This window comes from Trichosurus vulpecula, chromosome 1, assembly GCF_011100635.1.
Source record: "Trichosurus vulpecula isolate mTriVul1 chromosome 1, mTriVul1.pri, whole genome shotgun sequence".
In the NCBI taxonomy this organism is placed as follows: Eukaryota; Metazoa; Chordata; class Mammalia; order Diprotodontia; family Phalangeridae; genus Trichosurus; species Trichosurus vulpecula.
Genome location: NC_050573.1, coordinates 514097817 through 514115554, shown reverse-complemented (window position 1 = coordinate 514115554; position 17738 = coordinate 514097817). Strand labels below are relative to the sequence as shown.

General features: G+C 35.1%; 1 protein-coding gene across 1 annotated transcript in view; it reads right to left on the bottom strand.

The window, feature by feature from the left end:
• The window catches only part of SLC12A2 (solute carrier family 12 member 2), a 124925-nt gene that overhangs the window by 32906 nt on the left and 74281 nt on the right, over positions 1-17738 (bottom strand). Inside the window, exons 8-15 of the mRNA XM_036740957.1 lie at positions 17556-17683; positions 17390-17474; positions 16758-16909; positions 10850-10957; positions 9209-9332; positions 8699-8800; positions 6980-7135; positions 4801-4900 (exon numbers count right to left, since the gene is read on the bottom strand). Coding sequence (XP_036596852.1) covers positions 4801-4900; positions 6980-7135; positions 8699-8800; positions 9209-9332; positions 10850-10957; positions 16758-16909; positions 17390-17474; positions 17556-17683 — 955 coding nt within the window. The remainder of the gene's footprint in view (positions 1-4800; positions 4901-6979; positions 7136-8698; positions 8801-9208; positions 9333-10849; positions 10958-16757; positions 16910-17389; positions 17475-17555; positions 17684-17738) is intronic.

Here is a 17738-nt window from a genome sequence, read left to right as displayed (position 1 = left end):
CTTTTCTTTACTCAAAGCCTCTTACATCAAGTCATTCTCCCCTCTTCCTCTAGTCTCTGATATTGAAAAGGCTCTTCCCTTTCTCAAAGTCAACAACTTCACATGAACCCTTGATTCCATCCCTTCCTATGTCTTCTCTACCAGACCGGTCCATCAATCATCTGCCCCCACCCTTCATCTTCAACTTCTTCATTCTGTTGATTCCTTCCTTATTTTCTTCAAATATGCCAGTCTTTCCCAAACTTCAAACAAAAACTCAAAACTTTTGATGTTAGACGTTTATCTAAAAGCCAAGTCTAATTTTCCCCCTCCCCCCAGTTCTTATCCTTCTTTATTTCTCTACTGCATTTAACATTACTGACCACCATTCTCCCTCCCCAGACACTCTTTTCTCTCTGGGTTTTTTTGTGACATTACTATCCCCTGGTTCTCCAGTGCATGACTACTCCAATCCAGTCTCATCTGCTGGCTCATCATCTAGACTAAATCCTTAACTGTGAGTGTTCTCCAAGGTGATGCCCTGGACCCTCTTTTTTCCATTTCTTCTTTTTTCCTCTTACCTCATCTGATGGGCTTAATTTTCAACTCTAGGCAGGTAACTCAAGATATCTGTAGTAAGCCCCAAGTTTCTCCCATATACCCAATTGCCTATTGGAGATATCACACTCAAAATGGTTGTGATGGAGACTTCTCAAACTCAACACATCCAAAATAGAAAACTCTTTATCTTTCCTCTAAAACTCTCCAGTTTTGTCAAAGGCATGATCATATTTCCTGTTTCCAAGGTTCATAACCCAGACATCTTGTATCCCTCATTCCACATATCAAATGAATTGCTAAGTCTCCATATTACCTCTGCAGGATCTCCTACATCTGACTCCTGTCTATTTACATAATTACCACCTTATCACCTCTCACCTAAAAATTACAACAAACTCCCTGCCTCAAGCCTCTCACCACAGCAAGCAAAGTGACTTGCCTTAAGTACAGATCTTACCAACACTCGTGGTTTCTTAATGCCTCAAGGATCAAATATAAAAAAGCATACTTTAAAGCCCTTCACAACCTTACCCAAATCCATCTTTCTAGCCTTCCATTATTCTCCTTCCACACTCTATGATCTAGCCAAAATGGTCTTTTATCTGTTTCTTAAACACAGCAATACACCTCTGCACTGACCATCTCCAGTGTCTGAAAAGTTCTCCCTCTTTCATTGCATAAAATCCCTCTCTTCCTTTAAGCAGCTTGAACCTTTTTTGAAAGTACATTCAACAGAATCTTTCTTGATTCCTCCCTCCCAAGTGCTACTACCTTGCCTTCTCTATATATTTATTTATATTTATTCTGTATATACTTATATATGCATATACCTCCCCCAACAGAATCTAGGAATTCTAGGTAGAGACTGCTTAATGCTTTGATTTGTACCCCCAGTGTAAATCTCCCAGTGTCTGGCACATAGAAAGTGTTTAACGAATGGTTAGTGATTGATTTCTGATGCTGGACTTGATGGTCCCTTCCAACTCAAAAGTTATGTGATTCTGGGATACTCAGGAAGAATAAAGTTTTCAAAACAGATTTTTCCATATGATTAATATTTATGAATAAAGGTAGGTATAGCCCCAAATGAACTGACATATATGTGGCTTTTTTAACTTGGTAGTTTTTCAGCAAATGACTAGGTTTATAAGCATAATGCCTTTAAGAAAATATATAAAGTCTTTCAAGTTATAAACTTACTTAAATCCCCTTCAAAACTTAGAACTATAATAAATACTGTCCAATTATGGAAACAAAATTAGTAATTAAAATCAGGTTTGATCCATTGTTAAAGCATGACCATTTACTTGTTTAATTACACAAATTAAAGTTTCATTTGGTACAGGATCAAACCCAGTTTAGTAACTGATAAAAGAGAAGATCAGCATATCACAGCATTAATTCGTAAGAAAAATCATTTCATCGGTACAAATTCTAAGCTTCTAACAGCTCAGAGCAATTTGATAGCACAAAAATTAGTGGACTTAACTTCGTTATCTGTATTTAACCATTAGCTGTATTTTTTAGTCTAATCTTTTACCTCAAAAAAAATTTCACTTTTCTTAATTCCCTGAGAGCAGGCTATATCACCTGGCAAACCCTTAATAAAACAGCATTTTCTGGTGGCTGAGGTAATATTGCTGCTTCTGTCCTTCTTAGTTCTAAAAAAAAGCACCATCTTTTTTGGTAAATGAACTCCTCAATCCAACACCACTGCTTATGTTCTCTCAGAAATAGGTATAAAGACTATGGAGCAACTTCATTCTACTTAACGTTTCAAATAATCAAATTCAAGTTTATAGAGGCAAAGTTACAATAGACACATATTAGTATTCATTTAAAAATTCTTCATCAGGAGTACTTTTACTTGCTTTTTTTTTAGCATGAGACACTATCATTAGTTATAAAAGGTAGGGAATTTTCCTATCTCACATCCTCAGGCAACAATGATTTCCTCTTATTAAGTGCCTGTTGTTTACACTGTACCCCATATTGGGGATGACAGACCTTCCAGTTCCCAGTTCCCTACTTTCAAAGGAACTTACATTCTTCAATATCTAGTTCAAAAGCCATCTGTGATATTCCCGGTCAACTGCTATCCCCAACTTTGTTTATACTTCTTTAGTATATTTTATATTAAAATAATGTGTGTATATGTCATATCCTTTTACTCTATCACAAACTCTGCCTTATTTTGTCTTATTTAATCTCTGTATCTTTGCTGACATGTAGCTGACACGTGCTTGGTATATTCAATCCAAATTACGAACAAAAATTAAGCACTATTATGTTCATGGCACTGCACTAACTGGCTTTGAAAGTACAAAGCAAAAAAGAAACAAAAAACAGTTCCTACTGCCAAGGAGCAACTAGAACCCAGGCCTTCTAATTCACAAAATACTGGATTGCCAATTTTCAAATTCAGTGGAAAAAGAAGTGATTTCGAAGAGTACCTGGATTTGAATTCTGATTTGCCACTTACTGTGTGACCTTGGCCAAGCCAACTGACCTCTATGGCCATCCACCCATTTCCTCATCTAACTACAATCCATCTGAACCTAGTTTAACACACTTCCAAATCCTGTATCATTGGGATCAATCATCAGTATTTGTGGTACTGAACCGCAGAAATACTAAAAAAGGTATAAAAGAAATAGTCAGGTCTGTATAGACCTTGCAGTATATCTTTAAAATTATTTTTCAAAATCCTTGATATCAATAGGCTATTTTTGTAACTGACTTCAAAGTATAGGCAGAAAAAATTTTTTTAAAGGACTAAAAATTATTTAAGAGAATTTTTTAAAGAGATGGTTCTCATATCATGACACCTATTCCCAAATCAAATTAAAATAGGAACCTTTCAAGGAAGGCATGTGTAATTGTCATTTGTTTAAGCATAAAATAACAGATTTTAATATTAAAAATAAGCAACATTTAATAGTAAATGAAAGATAGTTGGTGGTGAAGGAAAGAAATAAAGAATGAAACATGAAATGTATGAGTTTCTAGAAGAGATCTAAAGAAAAGAATAAAAAATATACAGTCATAAGTTTTTTTAAAGACTTAGTTCACCTGAGATTTTAAAATCAAATAACAAGATTTTAAGATCTCAACCATGACTTAAGTAGAAATCTGGGGCTGCATAATTAAAAAATAACTATTCTATGATCTGACTTTTAAAAAAGAAAGTCCCAAGCCTAATTTGAGAAATGCAGACATTAATATCATATTTATAGCATTATTTCTCTATAATGCTTCAGTAATTAAATCTAAATTATTAGAAGCAGCAAACTAGAACAGTGCTAAATAAAGATATGAATAGACTTAAAGTCAGGACAGCAGTAAACAGGATATAATAAACTCCTACCAAAATGAAATGTACTTAATAAGGATTATTAGTCAACAAAAAACAAATAAAGTACACACTCCCTTCCAATCCTATGGCTCTAAATTTGAATGTTAAGGCAACTAATACTTATCCCTGCCTACGTACATATCCCCCAAATCCCAGTTACACTGCTGTGATAAAAGCAATTACACAAGAAAAGTTTTGTTCAGTTATTTTCAGTTGTATCCAATTCTTCTTAACCCCATTTTCGGTTGTCTTGGCAAAGACACTAAAGTGGCTTGCCATTTCCTTCTCCAGTTCATTTTATAGATAAGGAAACAAGCAAATAGAGTTAAGTGACTTGCCCACAGTCACACAGTTAGTAAATGTCTAAGGCCAGTTTTGAGCTCAGAAAGATGAGTCTTCCTGACTCCAGGACTGGCACTCTATCCACTGTGTTACCTAGCTGTCCCAAAAAAAGTTTTGCTCACATCTAAAATAAGAAACAATCACAAATGAATGTAATAATACAGGCATTATAAACTTAGTAGTGGGTGATAATTATTCAAAGCTATAATAAAAGGACTGTTTATAAATGATTTTCAAGTTCCTATCTTCAAGGATCTTCAAACAATAGAGACGGTGAGCCTTATAATATATGTTTATGAGGTAGCTAATAATTATCAACATTTCATAAAGAGAGAAGTAACAAGAAAATTAGGTTAACTTCTGATTTAATTTGTAATTATTGCTAAATTAGCTGACTTTAGACTTAAGACTTTTGACCAAAGTGATGATAAAACTATATTGCTGCTCACAAGAAATGATAATGACCAAAGGCTATTAAAAAAAAATCAACCACTTTCATTATAGTAATAGCAAAGAACTGCTGGGGTTTAGAACAAATCTCTTTTTGACATCTTGTAGTTTACCTGAAGTTCTTCACGTGGTCTTCTACACCAGAAAGACGAATCGAGTGCTGCAATGCACTCAGATACGTCAGGGCTTGTGTGGAAGATCCCCAATTCACATCTGTAAGAAGACATAACACCGCCAATTGTTACCAATCTAACTGTGGGGCGGGGGAGGCTTTTGCAAATTTTAATTACTATTTGTTTAAATCTTTCACTAAAAATCCTACTTGGATACCTCATTGTGGCATGGAGGTAACCCTAGTCTACTAAAGCTTAAATTATTCCCACAAACTTTAAGCTCTCAAGTCCTACCACAATGGAAAGCATTCAAGTACGGATCTAGTGAAAGACTGCATCTGCTGGTGGCCTACCATTCAAGTTAAGCTTTCTGAGGTTCACAACCAGATGGCTGGCCACCAAAGACTATTTTTTGAGGGGGAAAGAAGGGTGTGTCTCAGCAAATACATGAAGACTGTTTACCAAGGCAAAGGGTACCAGTACCAAGGGAAGGAAGATTCACACTCACGAAACCACAGACACATGTTCATACCCATCTATGTGTGTGCATAGTTATGTGTATGTACCATGTGTGTATGTGTATGCATGTGTGTATTTATATGTGTTTATATGTATATGAACATACATATAATTTTAAGCATGTGGTGAAGGCAACTCAAAAAAGGCATTTTCACTTACATAAATAAAGACTACCTTATTGTTTTAAAAATATAAGGGTTGCATTGGCAATTTGGATTTCATAGTACATTAATGAATGTTCACTCCTTTCTACTGTTTTGATAGTGTAATTTTTAAGAGATTGCTGTGAAAAAAATCATGGTTTGGTAATTTAAACTGTATAACTGGTGAATATTTTAAAGATTAACACAAAGAAAGCAGACTTCAGAGAATTGCTTATTAACGCACAGTCTCATATTTTAGAGTCAGTATCCTAATCTAGATCTCTATTTTATATCTGGATTACTAGAACAACCTCTCAGTCCTATTTCTGCCTCCAGTCTCTCCTCCCCACCTATTCCTTTCTTTACATAATGGTCAAAACAATTGTCTAACAGGGATAGGGACTAGATCTGTGAATCCAAGACAATTGGGTGAGGAAACCCCCCTCTCTCAAGGCAGGCCAGCATTTTCTAGCCAGTCTTAGAGAGCTGCATATACTACTGAGAGGATAACTGACTTGCCAAGGGCCACAAAACCAGGGCAACTCAATTAGCACTGGAATCCAGGTCAGTTCTCTTGCTATAGGACACCTGCCTTTACTGCTATCAAATAAATTTTAAAATGTGAATATTCATTAACACTCATTCTTCTTTTGAAACACCTGCAGTAGCTATGAGCAAATAAGAGTTTAAAACAGCTCCTATCAATGAATCCCTTCAAACCTATCCTTTCTTACCCAGTCAGGTCCCTCCACTCTGCCTCTCCTTCTCCACAGATTTGGTTCTATATTTTTGTTCCCATAGCTTTCTTATTTGAAATGCCAATCTACTGTTTCTTCACCAATAGATAACTATCGCTGTTTTTGAGATCTGGCTCAAGATTAACTCTTCCCAATCAGTAATACATCCTTTTCTAAGGATTTCTAAGTTGCATGCCTGTAGAATTTAATTATAAAGTTTAAACTATTCGATAATATTTTTAATATGATCTTAGTTAGTGTTTTTGTGTCTGCGATTACTCAGCTCAAAGAGGCTGTGGCTTCCTTCGGGAATGCAATAATATCTAGTGCAGTAATGGGCACAAAGTGGGCACTCGATAAATGTCTGTTCAACTAAATGATAGCCAGTTCACTTATATGCTGTATTATACATATTATCATATTGTATTATAGTGGCTTATATACTATTATACTGCTTGCAGTTTTAAACCTAAAGAAGACATTTTAATAACTGATTTTGGTAGGATAAGTTAAAATATTATCGGATTATATTATCTTCTAGAAATAAGATTAGCTTAAATGTCACTTTGAGTAGATAGATAAAGTGACAGCATCAGTAACTGAATTTAAAATAGCTTTCTTACAAAGATGGTTATAAACGAAATGTTCTTATTTGTATATTAAGTATAAACTTATCTTTGAATGCAAAGCAAATACACGTAAATAATGATCCTAAGCATAAAGTAACAATACTTTTAACAATATTTTAGTCTAAAGGTATATATCACATAACTTACTGACCTGGTTTTTTGTAGGTAACATAAATGTACAATCCAAGAACTATGACGTATGTTAACAGTGCAGCCCACCAATTAATGACAAACATCACTATGCAACAGAGAATTGCCCCAATAAGTGAAATCCACATGTTATAATACTTGAAAGCAGGACGCCAACCTAATAAAAAAATTAAGGTCATGTTATTGCACATTTACATGAATTTCCATTTTGTAATGCTTACTCTAAAAAAAGAAAAAGTAAAATTATTTGTGTTCTTACATCACTTTCACTTTCCAATGATTCACCCTGTCCTCCCAAGAAAAAAAGCCAAAGCCCTGACAACATATGTCCCATTCAACACCTATAGTTCACCTCTTTTCTATTTGAAGGAGGGTCATATGTTTCATCACTTGAGGTTGGGGGCAGGGCAGAGGGAATAAGCATTCACATAGCCCCTACTATGTGTCAGGTTATTATGCTAAGCACTTTTAACAAATATCTCATGTGATCCTCACAACAACTCTGAGAATTAGGTGTTATTATCATCGCTATTTTAGAGTAAAGAAAATGGAGGCAAACAGAAGTTAGGCAATTTGTTCAAAGGGTAATAAGCTTCTGAGGCTAGATTTGAACCCGGGTTTTTTTCACTCCGGGACCAGAGCACGACCTAACGAGGTACTTCTGAAGTGAAGATTTATAAATATATTAGTAAACAAACTACCATGGGAAAGTATTTACATCCCTCACCTGGAAAATTGTTACACAAAGAAGATTAAACAATTAAAAAAACACTTATTACACCACGAAAAGCATATCACAGAGGTCCACCTTTTATATTTCCAATGTTGTTGTGCCCATTATTGATTTTGTTACATTGTTTTAAATGACTGAAATATCCATGTCAAACTTGTATGCAATCTAACCAACATACAAAATATATATTCCAAAGCAAAACATAAAAAGAGATAGTCCAAATAACTTCAACAACCATGCTAATTAAATGGTAGGATATTTATATCCAAATCTTTAATTTGGAAATTTCTTTTGGAAAAGATCATCAATTTATAATTCAACGTTTTTATGACATAGCTACATATAGGTGTATTTACATATGTGTTACGTATACATATTATCTGTAACTATTTAGGTTTAAAAGGTGACAAAGTTATGACGTTGACCACAGTATTTTAAGCAATATTTTAAAACTAAAAGTTAAAATAAATTTATTTTAAAAATATACCAACTATCTAATTTTGGTATGGGGGAAAAGGACACTGGATTGGGAGACAGACACCCTGGATGCAAATCCTAAATATGCTACCTGCATAATTCTGAGCAGGTCTTAAATTCTCTACACCTGTTTCTTCATATGTAAATTGAGAGGGACTGATTTAGAAGATCTCTAAGGTGGCTTCCAGTTCTAATTCCTATGATTCTCTTACTTAAAAAATTACAAAAGCTTCTATTACATACATTTAACCATCTTTCTGGTCCACAATAGTCCTATTGCTAATTGTCTAGAACTTGTGTGTATCATTCTCAATTGTTATAGTCCAAAGTTCTGAATGTTATTTTTTCTATTAGTATATGTTTCATAGATACATAAAAAGTATACAGAGGTACACACAAATACATAAATATGGTTGGGAGATTAAGTGTCTTTTCTAATGTTGCCAAACAATACTTTGATGACCAAGCTCTACGTTGCACATTTTAAAAGGTAAAATGGAAAATTACTACCTGGAGATTTAGCAAGCGAGGCATGGAACACTGAAAAATTAATCAGTGCATACGAGGCAAGGAAGAAGTTGGAGATTATTGGAGCAATAACATTCAATTCAGCTGCAAAGAACGACACATAAAGAGGTAAGTTATTTACAGATTCAAATTAAAGGTTACTGTATGACAGAGACTCCATTACCCCTTTGCATTAATTTTGTTCTATTCCCAGAGGTTCTATGGTAGATAACAAGATAGAAATTAGCATTTCCTAATAACTTAGAGTTCTGGAGCTGAATTAAGGACTTTACATTTCCAGAATTAGGATATGAATTATTTTGGAGAATCCTACAATTAAATGGGTTTTCAGTACTTCCTTCCTGACAGTCTCTTCTGGAAGCAAAGTGGACTCGGTTAAACCAGTAATAGTAAAAAGAGACCCATGTTTAAATCCAGGGTCAGAAACAAAATAATTATGAGTTAAAATGTAAATCCCCCAAACTCATATTTATAGCTATTTAAATAACTAACCAATTAAGATGAACCCAAGTGCAATTAAGAACGTCAGGATATAGCCACGAAGTGGTTCATTGTTCTTCCCGTAACCTTTAGCAAACATCTGGAAAGCTGGGTAGATATTGTCTTTACACAATGCCTAATAAAGAAAGGTAAACATTAAAATAAAAGACAGATCATGCCAAGGGCATTTCTCCAAATAAAAAAGTCTCAGATTAATCTACATTAATAACATTTTTTCCTCTAACCTTATACTTTTAATGGTGAAAAGCCCTCTAAAGGTTTGCTCAGACTATATGGTTAGGAATAAATAATTCTTTATACTCAAAAGCAAAAAAGAGTGCTTAAAATATGTTCAGGGTGGCTAACTGATCTAGTCAAATGTGAAGAGGTTCTTTCAGAAAGAAAACTGTACATACCCCCGGCTGCAAGAGCTATAAATAGCTCCTGCATACTTCCTACCAGAAACAGTCATTCATTATATTTACTATCGTCACCAAAGTGTGTGTGTGTGTGTAGATAAAAAAATAACTGCTGGACTGGCTAATTGCATGTGGAAATAGTTTATAACATCGATGTGTTAAAAGTCAAATTGGTTAAACATAATGTTTGAAAAGTAGCACTAAAAAAAATTACTCTTTAGTGTAAGAGCTAATCTTTGCTCCACATACAAAAATTGACTGTCATAGACCTAGCATTTATTTATATGTATTTATTATATATAACATATACCATTAAATAATACAATAATATAAGTTATTTATATTTAATTTATTACATATTATTTTTATTACATGTAATAATATAATATTATATACAATAACATATAATATTCTGTTATTTATAACCTATCCTTTCTTAATGGATAGGTTATGAGGCTATTAAATAAGATCAATAGTTCCTTCCTTCAGGAATATTTTAAGCACATAAGAGGTATGTTTTCCTCTAAAAATCATATCCATATATGTAAGTGTGTATTCATATATGCACACACATATATACACTATGTATATACAAATATACATACACACATATATACACATACACTTATATATTAAAAACAAATCCATTAAACAAATGAAAATAAAAATCTTAAAATTAAAAATCTTAGGTAACTTAACTACAACATTTTCTTAAAAAACTAAATGGCACAATTTTAAGCAAAATTAATTTCCTTTTCATACTATACTTATTCTTCTTAATGCTATTAGGAAATAGTGCTGGTTAAAAACAGTCCTTATTAAACAATTAATAGCTGCTTGGTTACCAATATGCTTTAAACAAGGAGGTACTCTAAATCATGTTTATAAGTAGTTAGTTAAGGTGATTGAAATAACATGTAAATCAGGAAAAGACCAATTTGCTTTCCTTCTGCTGTACAACCAGACTACTCCTAAGTTTTGCAAACTAATTCATATATACTTACCAAGGAAGCAGTGAGCAAGGATGCATAGATCGTTGCCAACACATCATTTTTCAATTATTCTATTTTCTACTAATATGGAAAAATAATTGAGAACATACGCTTTGAAGTGGACAGCATCGTAGGAAACATAACATGTATTATTACTATTCCCTGTATCAGCACTCTTTCTATAAAGTAGTTCAAATTAACCTCTTATGGCAATAACTTGAAAAACCTGATTGTGTGCCTACCTGAAAGATTTTAGGAGCACTCACGAGAGATGCCAATGCAGAAGACAAAGTGGCAGAAAAGATACCTGCAGAAATCAGGGGTGCAAATCCTGACACCATACTCATTACCTAAAAGCAATAAAATAAAACAAAAGCAATCTTATCAACAAATAGATGAACCATACAAAACCATTACAAAAGTATTATGAGGAGCGAAACAGTAGCTATCTCTAGATTATTTTGATAAAAGGGGCAAAGTCAATGGCACTTGTTTTTGGTTTCATAATGTATCATGGCATTATAAAGTGGCAGTTAAGCAGCACAGTGGATAGAGCACGGGACCTGGAGTAAGACCTGAGTTCAAATCCAATCTCTGACATTTACTAGCTAGGGGTTCCTGGGCAACTTAACCTGTCTCAGTTTCTTCATTTGTCAAATATGGCTAATAACAGCACCTACCTCCCAGGGTTGTTATGAGGTTAAAATGAAATGATATTTACAAAATGCTTTGTAAAACCTTAAAGCACTATGTAAATGCTAGTTATTACTGCATTCTTTGAAGATTTACCTTCCCAAATATATATCATTTTGGGCAATATTAAAATTATTTTGCATTTACTAAACACAGATATTAAGATGACAACTAATCCTATGGATAGTCAAGAACTTGGTAACTTAAAAGCTAGATGCTAGATGAATCATCCTGTGCACCATGTATTGCTCAAGACAAATATCTGGGTATATAAGAAGAAGATTTCATTTTTTATATAACTTTTAACAAGATAAAAGAAACATGTGATCTCTTTTTTAAACTTGACTGCATCATTAACTTACATCTTAATATGCAGAGTATGAATGAAATATAAGGAATATGTTTCTGAAAAAACCTATTAAACACTCCAATGGAATAGAAGGGGAGGTGATGCCATCAACTTTCCTTGAGGTATTCAAAAAGTCAAATTATGTACCATTCCTTCTTTATAGCTTCAAAATGAAGTCTGGCACTGCCAACACCATTTTGACAATGAAAAAAAGGAAGCAAGGAGGTTTTCTCAAAGGTGAAAAATAGGCTTACAGGTTCTGTTTCATGAAACTGTGAAAACCACAGAGAAAGGTCTCCACTGACCTTTCAGATAGCACTGGTCAGTAGAGATAGAAAGGCAAGAGGATGAGTTAAATGGGAGACAGGTAGAGACATATGGTACATAATAACAAAAAACCCAATTCAGTTTAACTCGCCATATTCATACTAGGTGTTTGTGAAGAGCATAGTGGAAGGCACTAGGGGAAACAAAATTCAAATAGTCTCTGGAAATTAGTAGAGAAATGTCATTCCATATGCAAGTAAGTACTGTAAAATATAACGTACAACGTGGGCAATGCAATGTATTATTTAAGATCTGAAGAAGAAAGCTCATTCCTTTCTTTCACAAGGACTAGAGAGACGGGGTATGTTTGTGAACTACTACTGAGGGAGATGGATGTGGGCTCAATAAAAAGAAAGACTCCCTAATAACTGGAACTCTCTGGGGTTCCTTCCCTGGAGGTCATCAAGCTAAAGCTGGTGGAATTTATCAGGCTGATATTGGTGGTACAGAGATGAGGAGAGGCTATCCTTGGCACAGGCAACAGTTCTGGAACAAAGAGCAGGAGATAGTCCCAGGATCTTAGAGATGGTCAAACACACAGTCCACAGGTTGCACCCACAACACTCCTGAGTGTAGCTTGAACCAGATTAAAATGTAACTGGGAAATAGTTAATAGAATAAATAAAAATATAAAAGAACACAGATATTGTTAATATGTGGTTTTCTAAGTTGACATACAGCCTGAAGGGTCCCTTCCACTTCTTTCCGACACCACAGCTAAAAAAGGATCCCATCACATTTGACAAGTGGTTATCTAGTCTTAGTGACAAGCTTTCTACTAAATGAGAAATGCCCTGCCCCAGCCCCCCATCCCCCACCACATTACCTGAGCTAAGCAGCTTACTCCACTTCCGGACGGTTCTAATTATTGGGAGGATTTTCCTTATGTTAACCATACTACACTTTCTACCCAGAGAGTGGTGATATCAGAACAAGGGCAATCAGTCTTTCATACAACAGTCCTTCAGATATTTGAAGAGAGCTATCATCGTCCCCACTAAAGCTTCTCTTCTCCAGACTAAAAATTCCTGTCTTTCAATTGATCCTCATATGGCATGATCTCAAGGCCCTTCACTATCCTGTTTGAACTCCTTCAGAAACCCACTTGTCTATCAATGTTCTTCTTAAACTGGTTTCCAGAAATGAACATGATAATCCAAATATAATTGGAACACTGCAGAGTATAACAGAACCACCTCTTCCACAGTCTTCGACACGTGACCTAAGATTGCATTAGCTTTCCTGGATACCATATTACCCTGCTGACTCACTTTGAGATTGTGTGCTGTCTACTAAAATCCTTAGATCTTTCTCAAACTACAGGCCTGTTACAAGTTGTATTTGTAAAACTGATTTTTTGAACCCAAGTATATGACATCCTTTCAAGACTGAGCTCAATAATTTGGGCTGCTGAGAGAATCTTTCTGGATCCTGACTGTCATTCAGTGGATTAGCTACCTTTATTTCAAAAGTCAGTTATGTACAAAACATTTCTATTATGAATGCAGATAAAATTTTTGTATGGAAACATTGTTTAAACACCACCTATGGCTTTTGTCATTGGTTTTTCATCTCTCAAATAGCAAATGATTCTCTGATTCCACTGTTATATATCTTTCTAAGAACACATGTGGAAAAAAATTTAAGCAACAAAGTATAAAGAATTACACAGTGTTCGAGCTGAAGGGATTTTAAACATTATCTGGAACTGGGGTAGTACTTAGCTTTTTTGTGTCATGGACCTTTTTTTAGTATAAGGTTTTTCAAAGCATAAAATCAAATACCTAAGATTACAAAAGGAAAACATAGGTATGTTTGTATGTGTATACATACTTGCATATGTGCACATGCACCTCCCCCATCCCCCAATTTCACAGACTCCAGTCTAGGCACAGAGCCTTCGATCGATCAGACTAGCAGTTCTCAAAGTGCATTCCTGGAGTTTCCTGGTGGACCCTTTCAGGATGTCCATAAGGTCAAAACTATTTTCATAATAATACTAAGATATTTTAGATTTGAATATGGTTAAATATTGACAGATATAATCCATATAAGCAAAAGCTTATATTGGGAGAGTGTCCTCAATTTTTAAGAGCATAAAGGGGTCCTGGGACTGAAAAGTTTGAGAACAATGGATTAAGACCAACATTCTAATTTTACAACTAAAGGAGATTTGCCCAAGGTCACAGCTAGATGGACAATGAACTGGGTGAATAAGTAGGTAGAAGCAGGACGTCAACCCAGGTCTTCTTAATACTGTTCTCTTTCCACTACACCAATTGTCTCAACACTATGCTTCTCAGTTCATGCATGAATACATACTAGACTTGAAGAAGACAACAAACTTTTGTATTTTAAAGCAACATCACAAGAATCTGCATTTTCAGACATTGGGCAGAAACCAACATTTGTGCCTTTCAAACACAATATCAATGTCAGAATAGCTCTGAATCACTAACTGTGCATGAATACTTTCTTTCATTCTAGAAATTTTACCTAGTCTTGTGACTAGAAAAACAAATGATTATGTAATGTTTTAATATTTATACCACTCAATGAAGCAACAATTATTCTTAAATTGCTTGAATTTTATAACAAACAAAAAAAATCCAGTTTTTTGCTAGAGATATACATTGGAAGAATGAGATAAAAGCAAAATTACAGCTGTACTATTTGATCTCTATTAAATAAACGCTCTTTATAAACACAGTTCTGTAAAATATATTTAACTCTTAAATTACTTGAGATTTATATTTAAGATAGGCAGAGCCCAGAGGAATGTGCTTTAAGTTAATCACCAATTCTTATTTTTAGTCATTAATTTCCTCTTCAACAAAACTTATCAAAATTTCTAACAAGTAATAAATAAGACTCACTATCTTTTGGAGGTGATTATGACCACTGAGGGACAGAGCTGTACAGGAGGAAGAGCAATATACAGTAAGTCTGGAAAGACAGGTTGAGGAAAGGTTTCGAAGGTTTTTAAAAAGCACAGTGAAAAGAGGACTAGCCTTTGAGTCAAGAAGACCTAGGCTCAAATCCTGCTTTTGACCTACACTGGCTGCTTGACCAAATCTAAGTCATTTAACTTCTCAGTTCCCCAAGCAACTCTGCAGTGCTCTAAAGTATAGACCAGTTCTAGAGCTACACTGAAGAGGTAATGTCAAATTTTAGGTCTGGACCCTCCAAAACAATACAACTTTATATGGGCACATCTAATTAAAGAGCATTACTGATTACCGAAGTATATTCAGAAGTACCACTAAAATTGGTAAATGAGACAATTAGAAGTAGGCAGGTACCTCATATTATCTATAGGAGAAAAAGCAGTTTGAGTAGTGATGAAAAAAATAAAACCTCAAGGAGAAATAGTCTAGATAAATGAATTTTCCAGCCAACTGAAACATTACCTTTACCCTCAAAATTAAAATTATTTTAACTGTATTCTATAGAAATCTCACTGAAATCTGAGGCATGGTTCTCCCTACCTTCTCAGAGTATGCTAAATAGAATCTAATATTTTCTTGAAGACTCAGTTATCAATGGTCACATATTCCTCTGGGCCATGATACCAGAATCCCCTTAAGGGTCATAGAGATGCTTAGGGCTGCTGGTATATAAATGCGGAGACTGCTGAGATTTTATAATTAAACATCTGCTACGAGCACATCTTTTTTATGCTCTACACTGCTTCTAACCTATCTTATTTTGTAGTCAACTACTCCCTTAGGTTGGTCATGGGTATTAGGGTAGGCACTTTGCCATTCAGAGTACCTTCTCTTCACTTTATCCAAGTTCAATCAATAAGCATTTGTGGAGAGCCTACTACATGCCAGGTACTATGCTAAGGATAAAAAGATAAAAACTAAAGGAAGTAACATGTACGTATACAAATATGTGTGTACACACACATACACATATGTATGTATACACACATATAAAGGTATATATAAAAAGTATGTGTGTATACACACACACACACACAAATACAAGGTAGAGGCAGCTGGATGGCTCAGTGGATAGAATGCTGCGCCTGGAGTCAGGAAGACCTGAGTTCAAATATGGCTCAGACACTTATTAGCTGTGTGACCCTGGGCATGTCACTTAATCCTGTTTGCCTCTATTCATTATCTGTAAAATGAGCTGGAGAAGGAAACGGCAAACCACTCTAGGATCTCTGCCAAGAAAACCCCAAATGGGGTCATGAAGAGTCGGCCACAACCGAAATGACTGAACAATAGCAACAAACACAAGGTATTTTAGGAGAGAGAGAGGGGAGAAGCAGTTCAGAGGGTTCTGGAAAGGACTTCCTGTGTACAAGTGGAACATGAGCTGTGTCTTGAAAGAAATAAAAGGTACTATGGCATGGAACAATGCATGACAGGCACTAGGGACAGCCAACTTAAGGGAGATGAAGTGTAGTGCGTGAAGAACAAGAGGAAGGCTAGTCTGGCTGGAAGGATATCATATTGGGGCCAAGTTGTAAAGGGATTTAAAGGCTAAACAGAAGTTTCCATTTGATTCTAGAGGCAACAATCACTGGATTTTACTAAGTAGAGGAGTATCATCAGACCTAGGCTTCAGAAAAATCACTTTGGTAACTGGGTGGAGGACAGACTGGAGTGGGGAGGTAGATCAGAAGGGACTGCAAAAGTCCAGGAAGGAGGTGGTGAGGGCCTGAACCAGGATGGTGGCTGAATGAATGGAGGCTGTAGTCCCTGGTTTTGTTAAACACTGTTAGGGCTGTTGAACCGTTACAGAAATAGGAAGGCCACACTCACCTGGAAGTTATTCATCAAGCCGTAGTCACAAGTTGAGGTTTCACATGATGAGAAATCAAAGTTTAGTTTGCAGGCTGCAGAAGAGCAGTTCGTTAGCTCTGTGGTGATGGTGTCATTGATGTTCCCAGTAGCATCCCGCACAACACAAGACCCTGAAGCACAAATAACACTTTGTATAAGGCACAGGTGATTTATGCAGTCTGGCAAAGACAAGAGACACATTTTTAACTATCAGGCTATTGGGGGGCAGAGGTGCAGATAAGGGGACACTACCGATAGCAACACAATCAAGAAAATCCTCCTGTAAGAGGCAGCACAAGTTGAACTTTGAAGGAAACTAGTTTTCAGAATTAGATTAATTTAAAAGTTTAAATCATCCAGTAAAAGTACAGTTTGAAATTGAACATTATTATCTATAACTATAAATAACCTTTTAAATTAAAACAATGTGAAAAATCCTAGAAGAGTAGTTGCAGTTATTAGAAAACCAGTGATTAGCACAGTATCTTGCACACTACTTGGAGCTCAAATTGCTTGTTGATTAATCAATATGCATGTCATGAATATAATCTACATTATAAAATATTAGAAGTTCTAAAATAAGTAATAAATTTTAAAACAGAGCTTTTTACCTACAGATACTGCAATTCCTATGTAAACCAGAGTAGTAATTAAAATGGCTAACAGTGTTCCTTTGGGTATAGCTGATTGAGGATCCTGCAAGAAACCAGGTAAAATTATTAACAATAAAGGGAAAAAGCTTTTCTTATGTAATTGATATCCTAATTTGTGACTTACCGCAAGATCACCTGAGATATTTGCCCCTGCTAGAATACCAGTAGCAGCAGGGAAAAAGATAGCAAATACAGAAAAGAAAGTCTCATCATCTCGAAAATCTGGTCCAAAATTTTCTGTAAATATTTCACCTGTCAACGAACAAATATTTTTCAGTTTGCACTGAGGAAGACTCCTGGAAAAGTC